The sequence below is a fragment of the Lycorma delicatula genome, chromosome 7 (assembly GCF_047948215.1).
Source record: "Lycorma delicatula isolate Av1 chromosome 7, ASM4794821v1, whole genome shotgun sequence".
Classification (NCBI taxonomy): domain Eukaryota; kingdom Metazoa; phylum Arthropoda; class Insecta; order Hemiptera; family Fulgoridae; genus Lycorma; species Lycorma delicatula.
Genome location: NC_134461.1, coordinates 99178160 through 99192051, shown reverse-complemented (window position 1 = coordinate 99192051; position 13892 = coordinate 99178160). Strand labels below are relative to the sequence as shown.

At 27.3% G+C, this 13892-nt stretch overlaps 1 protein-coding gene across 2 annotated transcripts in view; it reads right to left on the bottom strand.

Moving 5' to 3' along the window:
* LOC142327378 (nose resistant to fluoxetine protein 6-like) overlaps positions 1-13892 on the bottom strand; it is a 126945-nt gene that overhangs the window by 7302 nt on the left and 105751 nt on the right. For both annotated transcript variants that reach the window (XM_075370379.1, XM_075370378.1), the window contains 6 exons: positions 11890-12058; positions 9855-10048; positions 8801-8939; positions 7045-7234; positions 3509-3651; positions 1770-1890 (listed from right to left, as the gene is read on the bottom strand). In XM_075370379.1, the coding sequence (XP_075226494.1) occupies positions 1770-1890; positions 3509-3651; positions 7045-7234; positions 8801-8939; positions 9855-10048; positions 11890-12058 (956 nt within the window). The remainder of the gene's footprint in view (positions 1-1769; positions 1891-3508; positions 3652-7044; positions 7235-8800; positions 8940-9854; positions 10049-11889; positions 12059-13892) is intronic.

Sequence of the window (13892 nt, the reverse complement as noted above, 5' to 3'; positions counted from 1 at the left end):
TATGTGTTTATCAACTTGATATTTTATAATTAAAATTTACATATACCACAATTAAACATTTTAATCTATATTAAATTTTAGTTAATGTGCTTTGTTTTTGAAGATTCATTTGCAAAATTAACAAGACTAGTAGTAGTTTGAACTCTACATTGCAACTAATAATATTATCACTGTTTGTTGCAGAAGGCCTTGCATTAAATCATGAATTACAGTCTGGGCTCTACATCCTCCTCCCTTTGTAGTGTATGTATGTTAATGGACAATATTTTCCTTCAAACAAGTGCGTAACATATAATATAAAATTTTAATAAACTGTAAAATACTATGAGTTAATAAGAATTTCCTAATAATAATTGTTTGAACCTTAAATAAAACAATAAAATACATCACCTTATGGCATCATTGTTTCAATCCATTAAAAATATTTCACAATTTTCTTTCTCTACCAGATAATACTGTAAAGTAAAAATAAAACTAATAGAAGCTGGAGCTAAATTTTATATCATAGTGCATACCAAATTAAAAAAAAAAAAAAATGCTAAAGTTTTTCCTTTTGATAAATTACAGCTTAGTATTGAAACTGGTTGCTAACGAATGTGATATTCAATAATGAATGATAATTAATATTTTAACTACAGAAATTCAATATCCACTGCAAAAAAAATATCTGTGACCTCATTGAAATTTAAACAACAGTTTAGAAAAATAAAACTGTGAAAGCAATATGTCTGCTATCATTTTTGTCTTGAAAATATGGCAAGCACATGTAATTCTCCAATGAAAAATCTTCCAAGTGAACAACTTTTCTGTATTATTTGACAAGTGACATCCTTTAGAGATCATGTTTTTATGTCTATTCAAAATGTCTTTACACAAGAGGTAATCAGTTTGGACACCTAATAATCCCATTACAAGACGCCGCCTAACAGGGCAACCCACCCAGAGAGCCTAGTTGCAGAGGGCGTGCCTATGGCACCCCTCTGCAGCTAGTATGAATAATATAAAGTTTGGATTTATCCACTAAGCACTTCACTTTCTTGTTTGACATTTTGTGATAAGATGAAAACGTTTATGAACAGTTCTACATACACAGAACACTGATGCCTTTAAATCCCAATAAAAAATCAGCTGGCTTAGCAACTTTTATTCCAGAAAGTGCCAGCATGATATTACCAATTTTCATGGTACTTATCTAAAAAAGAATCAATAACACTGGTTATTACAGGACTGGTGCTATAATGAACATTAATCTTCTTACTTACTAAAAGTAACACTGATTAATGACACTTGTACCTTAGACTCATGGTGTGCTTCAACTACATGAAAACTGAGATGGAATGTGTAAAACAATAAATTTTTATACTTCTTTCTATAGGAAAAAAATCATTATATTGATATCAATAATTTATAAATGTTAGTAATCGATTGGTTGATCTAGTGGGAAAAGTCATCATCCTACATCAGCTGATTTCAAGAGCTCTCAGGTTCGAATCCTAATAAAAGCAGTTGCTTTTATTTGAATTTGAATACTAGTTTGCGGATACTGATGTTCTTTGGTGGTTGGGTTTCAATTCACCACATGTCTTGGGTATGGTCTGCCTAAGTTTGTACAAGGCACATCTTACTCACATGTCACGAACAAGGAATGCAGCTGTTTACAGGCCCTGAATCCAGAAAGCTGCATGGGATATCTGAAAACTTCCAGAATATTCATACGATATTAACCAATTGATTACTAACATATTTTTACGATAACAATATTTTCATACCTCCACCTCCTCTTCTTTTTATAACAAGTTTCTCCATTACCAAAAATGGAGATTCCAATGTTAAAGTTAGAGCTAGAGCACAAAAAATTGTCACTATGAATTCACCCATAAATTGTTGAATCTGAAATCACAATATAATAAGAACATATTATTAATGTTGTACAGTTTGAAGTTTTTGGTAAATCATACATTATATAATAATTAAGTGTGTACTGTTGTGGCATTTGGAGTCAATCCTTCCTATTCAAAAGACTGATACTTCAAGACCAGACTGCATCACTTATAACATTCTCAACACCTTGATACTGTATCCTGTCACCACTGGATGCAGTTACTGGACCACCACCACCACTGGATGCAGTGGTTGGTACTGTATACAGTACCAACATTCATTCTAATTAACTTAACATTCTCACTTTGTAATTCAAATACAACAAATTATAAGTTGTGGTTAACAAAAATTATCTCTAGATTTCTGTATCTAGATCATTCCTGTCATATATTGGCCTGAGTATAAGATAATTCTGCTTTTAAGTAACCTCTTTCTTTGCTCAGTATACTTTCCTATCTTCTTTTATATCCAATAAAAGATTAAAGTAGATCAGTAAACTGAATCTATGTTTAAATTCAAAAATAAGAAACATATATTCCCTTTCAACTTTAAAAATGAATGAAATATGCATTAAACATTCAAGCAGCCTTAGACAGCAATAATTTTTCACCATGAAGAAATTCATGTATTCATACTACTGAATTATTTAGTAAAAATGCAAACTTATTGTAATAATCTATTGATAAAAAAGATACATTCTAGTCTGGATAAACTTCTAGTCTGGACAAAAAATAACACAGAGTCATAAATTACATTCTTTTTTACATGTTATCTCTAGAAACTCTCAGGGAATGCACATTGAAAATTAAACTTGCATGTTAAGTATCCACAATCTATGGCATATTGATAAATTCTTTCTTTTAGATTTTGATCTAGCTAATGTTGAATTGATATCTGCACGATGCTGATGTCTACCAGTGATTATGTTTGTACAGCAGTTGTCAATATTTTTCTAAATTTATCATTCAAAATGACAAAGAATTAATAAATAAGCCTAAATAATAATCATTTTAAATTTGTGATATAATATAAAAATGTTAAACAATTGCCTGTGTTTATTTTTATATTTTGTATGTTTCAGAGTGGTCGTTAAATTTAACTTTAATCTATTTTGGATTTTTAAGAAGTAAAGTGATGTATATTTGTCTGAGTATATGACTGATAGGGTTGTTCCAGGTATTATAATTACAATAATACATAATATGTATATTTTATTAACATTCAATATGTAAACTTAAATTATTCAGCTGAGTAATATTGAAAAAGTTTACAGAATAATATTACATCCATTAAATCATGACTAGAGTAAATAACCCTGTAATGTAGTTATTCAAAATAAATAATTATAATTACTCTTGAATCACACTTTATTCATTTTCAGTTACTTGACGGTTTGATGAAGTTCTCTGCATCTTTCAAATCTACAGTAAATGTTTAGTCTCAATATATTCACTGTATCCTACATCTTCAGTTGATTTGTGTGTATATTCTTGTCTTTTTTTCCTCTTACAACAAATAAATATTTGAAAATTCTATAATTAGATATTTGAATATTCTAAAATAAACTTAATTTTATTAAAATAAACAGTTGGATTTTTAATACTAATATTTCATATAATTTTCATACCTGGTCATAATGACTGAGAAATGTTGGTTGTCTCATATTCCCTAATTTGTAAATTATGACAGCTACATGTGTTAAGTATATTCCATATGTCAATCGTCCAAGTATTATGAATGGTTTACAATTTAAAATATCTGACACTATACCTGAAATAATAATCATTTTTGTTACATGATGTTTAATAAATGTAATTAAAAGCTGTTTTTCTTTTCATACACATTTTTTTCTAGTTTTTTCTGTTTATAGCTGTGAGGAATTTAGTTTGGTAAATTTTTTTTAAAAAATAACCTCTTATGTTTTGTGACCTCTTATGTTTTTCTTATCTCACAATGATTCCTGCTTGCATGTGCACTATAAATGTACGTAAAATCTCAATAAAAGCTAGTCTAATTGAGAAGAAACTTATTTCTGATTCATTCCTCAAAGTTGCTTTCTCAAACAATATTTTTAGTTCTCTATAATTTCAAGGTGTATATATGTGTGTTTGGTGCATGTAAATGTGTGTTTTTTTCTAATTTTTTGCTTTATAATTCATCATTTGTAGTTAAATAGATTTTTTCCTTTCAATCTTTTGAATGTTTGGTACATAATACTTGTATATTATATTTTTCTTACATCATGGGTTTTCCTTCTGGTTAAAATCCCTCACATGATCTTACCATAATATATTTTATGAATTGACATAGAATTCCTACACTAGTCTTCATCTTTCGTTTATTCCGTTTACTAACTGAAACTCTGCTCTGTATTAATTTGGCACAAGAAAACAATAATTGTTTTTTATTGAAATTCAGACCCTATTTATATCAAAATTTTAGTTTGGTTATTTAAATTTCAAGATGGTACAGTATTATAAAATATGTATGGTACAATGAAAAATTGACTGATTTTCTTAAAGTATGACAATTTAGATATCTCATGCTTATCTCATCAATAAATTAAAGTCTATAGAATGTTGATCTACTTAGATTGATTAGGTATGAGTGTTATATAAAAGCAACATCTGTAGTAGACATAAAAGCATATTGGGTTTAATTGTCCTTCTTCAAAAAAATGTACCTGAGAGTCCATTTGAATTAGTTTATACTTTACTTCTATTGTTTTATTTATAATAAATTTATTTACCAATAAAGATTTATTAATATTCTGATGATAATAAAAATAATTGAGTATAACTAATGAACTTCTTTCTAGTTAAAAGTTTTCTGAATTTTGGGAATTTCAATAATTTGTCATACTACTTTCTATCAGAATTGTGATAAAAAAACTAGTCCCTCTAAATATGCAATAGACTCCAAATCTGTAATTAGTAATTTGCTTATTAGTTCATTGAAATTTTTATTATTTTTTTTTTTTTTTAACCTCCAGGAGACAACTGTTAGGTATGGCTTCAGAGGATGAGATGAATGATTTTTAGCATGTGAAAATGCCATTCCTGACTGGGATTCAAACTCCAGACCTCTGGGTAAAAGGCCGAGACGCTACCACTCGTGCCACAGGGACCAGCTTATAATTAATTTTGCTTTGCTAAAACTTTCTTAAAATTTTCCAAAATTAAATTAGAATTTTATTTCATTAAGATAAATATAAAAATGTACAAAAATTAAACCTACAAACAATTAAAAACAAAAAAAAAACACAAAAACTACTTATATTTTAAGAAACAATTTTTGGGTATATTTAGAAGCAAGAAAGTAAGACAAGTTGCTCATCAAAAAAGGCACTGAACCTTAGGTTTGATGCATGAAATACATAAAATAAATAAATATTTTTTTCTGATTAGTTACATAATAATAACATTGTATAAATGTCTTAGATTTACTTTAGATAAATTATAAATACATAGAATTATAAATATGATTAAATATCATATTAATTACATAAAATTAAAACATCTGAAATAATGCTATTAAACATAAAAAGTTACTACAAAATAATTCACAATTCAGAAGGACTATTGAAAATTATTTTGTTCATATTGAATAGGATACAATAAGATCAGAAGTTTTTTATTATTATTTTAATTAATATTATCTTAAAAAATCATTGGCAGAGTGATATTATTAATCCAAAATAAAATTTTTCAATTATATTTTAAATAATACAATAACTTAAATAATAATTTATGAGAAATGTTTCTAATGATCTGGTAAGTTTTTAAAAATGGCAACAGAAGTATAACTTCAGCTTTTTCTCATAAGCTGAAAATATTTAATGTTTTAGACATTTAATTTTTTAAATATTGATCTACATGACTGATACTTAGAGCACTGGATAATAATCTGACAACCCATTTTTGTATCTTAAAACCTCATTTTAACTTTTTGAGGAAGCCCCAAGAGATACTTTAGACAGGAATATACTTAAGCATAATAAATATTTAAAAATCAAGATAATAATGTTTTATTTATGGTCCTTCAAAGTGTAAAATATAATTGTTTACTTTTGGAATCTTATTAATATGATCAGAAGTTTATCAAAATGCTTCAAAAGTACTGATCAGTAAAGCAAATCTAGATAAGCAATTCCACTGAATAAGAATTGTTCAGGTTGCTCACACACTAGTGAATATACTTACCCATTCAATTCTAACTATAGTGTTTATCTTTTTTACATGCGTCTGCATACGGACATCATTTCGTTTCTGTTTCTATATGTTCATAATGCTCATCCAATTTGTAAAAATCCTTTTATTGTCATAACTGAATATACTTAAGAACAATTGTGATATTTGGAAAGGTAGTTATCATATATATTGTTATAGTTATTATATTAGTTATAGTTAATTATATTAGTTATAGTTATTATATTGTTATAGTTGGAATAAGTGGCATACAATGATATGTCATTTCACTTAGCAATAAACAATGTCGTTATAATAATAGAATGAAATAGGAACTCGTATTTCCAATTACTCATGTTTATGTCTAGTTTTCGTAATTATTATTTATGCTGATACTATAAATAAATTCAAGAATACATATTTCACAATCTCTAAACAGCAACTTATGGTAAAATAAGTTATAAGAAAAATAAAAATGTATAAATGTTTTAAATCTGTGCTTGCTCAATTCAAATATATTCAAAAAAAAGATTTTTAATCAATACTTATACTTACAAACATACCAGTTTGGTTTGTTTGAACATGTATGCATCTTCAAATATGTATGCATTAATTTTTAGATTTTATATTTAAAATTACCTTAACATAAATATACAAAGAGATTACATTTTTTTTTTTTATTTTTAAACTACATCTTAATCTGAAAATGAGTTTAAAGGCCAGAAAATCATTTTTTATAATAAATGTAAAAGATGAAAAAATTCTTGATGTTTAAATGTAATTTAAAAGATTCTCCTTCATATAAATAATTCAATATAAATACTTAACATTTTGGTCACTACAACTTCTTTACAAAAACTGATTATGTTTATTTACAGGAAATGCTGACTATCTGTCAGTAAAATCATAGCTAGTTAACAGTAATGAAAAATTAATTCTAGTGTAAATCATTTCTGTCTTAAATTAAAAAAATTACCTCCATATCCTGTAGAGCAGGCTAAAAATACCCAACCAATTCCTAGCCCCCAAAATAACTTGTAGAAACCAATATAAAGTGATGATTCCCATTTGCTATAGGTATGATCAATTTGAAAAAGTGGATACGCTCCAAACAAAGAACCTCCTATGAAAATTAATGCTACCACCCATCCTGTTATTTGTTGTGCCTGAAATAAAGTTGTTTTTTTTCTTTTTAGTAACAAGTTATTTAATAATAATATAAAATTTAAATCTATGATTTAACAAAATTATTTAAGAAGATTAGAACATTGTCCAGTTACAGGTATATATTTTTTTTACTGTTGTGAATGAAATAAAATAATTTCTAATATTTCTTTTGAATTTAACCAAAAACTGGTTGACTGAGAAGTCAGCATATTGCTTGTTGATTTTGTGACCCATATATTGGAGATAACAAGACAGGCAAGCATAAATTTTATATATATATATTTATTTAATTATAAAACAGAGACTCAATTATCAGAAATCACAAAGCCATAAAGCCTTTCCAAAAACTCATAACAGGTTGAAGCCAACAATTAGAATATAAATATAATATAATATTGCTGATATAATGTTATTCATTTTTCTTTTGCCGTAGCCAAAACAGTTGTAGAAAACTTGATATCAGAATCAAATCAATCCCAAAAATTGTATAACCGTTCTCAAAAACATTTATTTCATACAAAACATATTAGGAAAAGTAAGACAAAAAGAAATTGCTCATTCCTTTTCCATGAGTTGAATATATCATTGTACATCAGAATGCCAAAACCATCAAAATATAGTGAGTGACATACTGTCATCTTCAGTGGGTTCAACATAGAGATTCTGAATAGTGAACATTATTACTTTCAGAAAAAATAATTGTTCCTCTTATTATGCCTCTTGTTGGCTTCAGCTGCCTGGTTCTTTTATTAACCACTTTGGGGTTAAAATAAAACTGGCTGGTCCAATCTTCATTGTTGTCAATGATCACAAATCAGGTAGCTGTTTTTAGAGCCAACTTATTAAACTTGATGCTAGCCTAACACAGCCACACTGCTGACTTTCCTGGCAGCCATTTCAGCCCTTTTCAGGACAAACAATATTCAAATTGCCTCTTCTCACATGCTCATGTCAATAATATATATGAAACTTATTTAGCTTATATATGTATACCACTTATAAATAATAGACCTCTAAAACATCCACTACTTCTTGGTATGGATGTTTCCAAAACTGAATTTGTAATGGTCATATTGAACAACACTCTCTTGTCTCGTTAATCTGATAGCATAGGCCAGACTTTAAGTTAAAATAAATTTTATGTGAAAAGGCAATTTTTTCTTCCAAAAAGCAGTACCAGACAGCATTCAAGCTTGTTCTGGTACTAGTGCATTTCTCTCTATATGTTTTACTCTTTTGTTGATAAAAATTTTCAAAGCATTTCTTATGTCAATATCCCGGAATCAGTTAAATCAACCATCATGTCTGGTGCTTCTCTATGTAAGATGAAGGAACTAACTCATTACACTGTTATCTTCTATTTAACTAATCAGTAGCAGATCTGGGGAGAAAATATGAAATCTTCCTCTAAGGACTAAGGAATAAAATGATTTTCATCTAAATGTTTTACTTTGTATTTTTTACACAGTAATGCATTAATGCATGTAGTAATGTATTAATACAACCTTAATCTAATCTAATTTCATAGCTTTTAAAATTAATCAACGAAAACATTAATTACTTACTACTGATAAGTTCCAATTTATTCGATTACTTTTTATTTGAAATATAAGGTAACCTAGTAAAATTCCAATAATATATGAAATGGTTTTAGTATGTGTTGGTAGATAAAGTGTTTCCATTTCTCTTTGGACACGATATGAGCTAAAAGTATAAAAACAAATTAAAATTATAATTTATGACCTAGCAGATACATTTTAATTAAAATTATAATGTATATTGCTTTAATTTTTCTTCATTTTTTATTATTTGCTTCCTATTTTTATTTTAATTATTGATTGTCATATGTATTTATGAGTGCAGAAATAATTCTGTAGCATCTTATCTATAGGTGATTCCAAATTGCATGGGAATCTCTCATGAGATAGCTGTATAGCTAAAAGTAAGAAAAAAAGTTCATATATACATAGGTTAGAAAATTATTCATTAGTGAGTTTCGGTTCATGAAACGTTTAGGGCTGCTTTCTGCTCCCCTATAAAATTAAACCATACTAAAATTCTTGGGGTGAAAATCAAGGGATAAATTTGGTACTTCCTTATGGATTTTGATCTAAGATGAATGAACTAATTGAATAAAAGTGGTCCCAGACCACTAAACCAATAAACAAATAATTTACCAATAAACAAATATTTTTTTTTGTTAGCTTTGTAGAGAATTTAATTTTGTGAAAATTGATGTAATAAAGTCTGTTAAAATTAAACACAAATTTGAGAAGTTCAACTTTAATTAATTAGAAAGAAAACACAAACTGGAGGTTGGAAAAGTAATACAATTTTAAACAGAACAATTTAAATACAAATGTTGAAATTTTATAAATAAATTTGAAAGGCAACCTTTTAAAACATATTAAACATTTTGTTTTTTCATAGGTTGGCAATAATAGCTGATCAACAATTATATATAGTGTCTAGCATTTGAATACTCATTTGAGCAGTGTTTGTGCTGAAACATTTTAATCCACAGAATTAAAATTAAAATAAAATAAAGTATAATTTTAAAATAATAATGAATATTTATAATATTAATAATAATAATAATAGTAAAAATAGTTTACTTACTCTCTAGAAAGTGGTATCGGTGTTTTTATTTCTTCAACAAATGCTATGTAAAAAGGTATAATTATAGAAATAATGATTAAAACAAATCCTTCTATTAAACCAAATTTAGGCCATCTCCATAATGGATAAAGTAATAATGGAGAAAGCCAAAACATTTGCATATCTGCTGCCAAATACCATGATTGCATCATACACTGTAATAGATATGAATTATTATATTAATTACATAAAGATGTCACGCAAATGTTATATTGATATTAAATAATTAACAATGATTCAGAAAATATAAATTCCATCTTTTGTGTGTTTTATGGAACATCTATTTTTAAATTATTAAGAAATTTTGTTATAAAATAGTTAATTATTTTTTCATCTATTTTATAAAATAAATATAGCTGATATAATGTTATTCATTTTTCTTTTACCGTAGCCAAAACAGTTGTAGAAAACTTGATATCAGAATCAAATCAATCCAAAAATTGTATAACCATTCTCATAAACATTTATTTCATACAAAGCATATTAGGAAAAGTGAGACAATAAGAAATTGCTCATTCCTTTTCCACGAGTTGAATATATCATCGTACATCAGAATGCCAAAACCATCAAAATATAGTGAGTGACATACTGTCATCTTCAGTGGGTCAACATAGAGATTCTGAATAGTGAACATTATTACTTTCAGAGAAAATAATTGTTCCTCTTGTACCTGACTTTCTTTAAATTTGCTAGTGTAATAAAAAGGTTTTGGAAAAATAGTGTAAAGCAACTATTGTACACCCCCACTTCAATCATGAAATAATCTACTGCTTAAAAAAATTTCCACTAAAATTAAAAAATTACACTTTTTAATTATTTTTAACATATAATTATGTTCAATTCTTCTTTTAAAAAGTAGGAATTTAAAGGTATTATTTTGTTACACAGCTTTTTAAGTTGGTTAAAAAAATAATTTATTTTACATTTTTAAATTTTATTTTTATAAAAAAAAATTGGATAGTCTTATAAGTCCTGTCTACATGAAAAAAAAAATCCATTTTCAGCAAATACAAAAGCAAGAAAGTTGTATTTTTATGAAAAGTAATACAGAGAAACAATATAAAAAGATTCCTAACAACCACTAGCTCACATTCTTTGGAATTTAGGAATATAAATTACTTTTTTATTAAGAGTTTTCCAACAACTTTCCATTGAAATCCATGGTGGTGTGGTAGCATTTCTGTCTTTCATCCAAAAGTCCCGGGTACGAATTCCGATGAGGCATGGTATTCTTTGTTTGCTAAAAAATTTCATTTCCATAGCCCATGCACAAGCTTTAAGCTTATATGATAATATTATCAAGCCAAAAAAAAAGTTTATGAATTTTGGCATGAAAATCCTTATATATCACTATATCAAGCTATACATAATTATGTTATAATCTAATTACAAGCAATTATAATGAAATAAATATGAAAAATATCTTATAGTAGTCTAAAAATGCAATGTATTTTTTTTTTTTTTTTAAATAAGTTTTTTAAGCTGTGTGGTAGAAAATAATTTTTTTTATAAAGAATTTCACCATTGTTTCATGGAATCATATATTTTGGTAATCTCTATCGTGGAGTATTGGTGTGCGTGCCTTTCAAATAAAAAAGTTCTGTGATAAAATCCTATTCAGTCTTGCATTTTTTTTTTTTCTGTAATTTAAGATTGCCATAAATAAATATTTGTATTAAGAAATTTAGCCAACAAATTTTGTATGATGAGGAACGTTGGCTAAATTTCATGATGTAGATGTTAATTTGGCTAATATCAATTAAAGAAAACGTGGCAAATAATTTTGTTGTAATTTTTTTTAATTTAGTTTTTAATAGTCTCTTTAATTACCAAAATTATAAATTCAAATTTTGTTCTTTTTATATTTTCTAAAATTCAAATTCTTTAATTGAATGTCTCATTTTATTCTGGTTTAATTTAACAATTTATTTATAATATTGAAATTAATTAAGGATTGATTTCATTAATTTGTATCATTTCAAATGCCACTACTCACATAATTTTGTACTTTGTAATAGTTATTGATGTAAAAAATTCCTGGTAACCAGTTATTTTTACAATCTCTTGATGCTGACCCTACTATTTCATCCCACAAAGGTCCATCTCCGAGGCGATATAACCATGTAGCAGTAATTGCAACCATCATAGCATATGCTGGAGTTAATCTGTTAAAAAAAAAAATTATAAATACGATTAAAATAATTTTTTCCTAATTTATCTTCTGTGAAATTCAATCAATTTTTTAGATCTCATGTATAGGAGTTTTGTCAAAAACCTTACCCTAAAATTAACTTCTACTAAATATACTGGTAATTGAATCAGTTAGATGGTCTACTACTTTCCTGCTTTTTACCAAAATCATTGCACATAAACATTGTGATTTATACATAAAGATGATTTTTATGTTTTGATCATTAATAGTATAGCATTTTCTTTTTATACTCTCTCTCTCTCTCTCTCTCTCTCTCTCTCTCTCTCTCTCTCTCTCTCTCTCTCTCTCTCTCTCTCTCTCTCTCTCTCTCTCTCTCTCTCTCTCTCTCTCTCTCTCTCTCTCTCTCTCTCTCTCTCTCTCTCTCTCTCTCTCTCTCTCTCTCTCTCTCTCTCTCTCTCTCTCTCTCTCTCTCTCTCTCTCTCTCTCTCTCTCTCTCTCTCTCTCTCTCTCTCTCTCTCTCTCTCTCTCTCTCTCTTCTCTCTCTCTCTCTCTCTCTCTCTCTCTCTCTCTCTCTCTCTCTCTCTCTCTCTCTCTCTCTCTCTCTCTCTCTCTCTCTCTCTCTCTCTCTCTCTCTCTCTCTCTCTCTCCTCTCTCTCTCTCTCTCTCTCTCTCTCTCTCTCTCTCTCTCTCTCTCTCTCTCTCTCTCTCTCTCTTTCTATCTTTCTCTTTACTAAATTTATTGCCCATATAACTTGGTTAGAATCATGATAAAAATATGATTATTTTAAACTTTATTTTAATTTCTCATTATCACTCATTTTTTGATGTTGGAGGTCCAGTTAACTGTGTCATGTCACAAAAATGGTCTTCCTGAGGCTGTTAAAATCAGCAACCAAACTTTAAGTGTGCTCAGACTTTTTTTTGAGGCAGTGTACTTTTAAATTAAATTATAGTTTAAAATTATTGAAATTAAACTAATTACTTAAGACATTTCAAAAATTATTATTACCTCTTTCTTTAATGTAGTTATTGAACTGCTGTTCAGCAATCTCAGTAACAGTTTCTGAAGAAATGTTATTTAGAATAAAAGCTAGCACTGACTTAAAGTTTTTATAAATGCAAACTTAAAAAAGGTGTATTGTAAAGCATTGCTTGTTTCAAATAAATTTTGACTTAAAATTGATAAATTTACTTTCATTACTAATATTTCCTTTAATTATTGTTTAAACAGAAAGATATCACACCCTTGTTGGATTAAAAGACATGATTATATTCTCATTTCTATCTAATAATTTACTGTGATGAATGTCTTGGACAACTTAGTAAAAAAGGCATGTTTCTCAAAACAAAAGGTAAGTACACTTCATATATATATTTTTTTTTTATTTAAATTTTATATTTATGAAGTTATCTATTAATGCTGTAGTGAATAATAAACAATAGCCAAAACTAAATTTTGCATAAGTTAATTTTGGCTAAAGAATGAAAAACATTCCTTGCTAGAACACATTAATTTTCTAATCTATTATTAAGTTGGACAAGGCAACTAAAATTACAGCCAACACAAGTTTCTGTGTTCCCCACAGTCATTGGTTGTATAGTATATATTATAACTTTCAGAGAAAGGTTAAACCTTAATTTTTATGTACATCACAGCAATAAATATGAGGATTTCATCAGAGTCATCAAATTAAATCTTTTTTTTTTAATTTTTTTTAATATTAGTTCACAATAAGTAATTTAGGGTCTACTTTAATTTATTCTAAATTAAGTTGCCGAAAGCTGAACTTACTGTTCATTTGGTTAAGGATAATGGTTTTACAATAATCTTCAGTATATAGATTTTC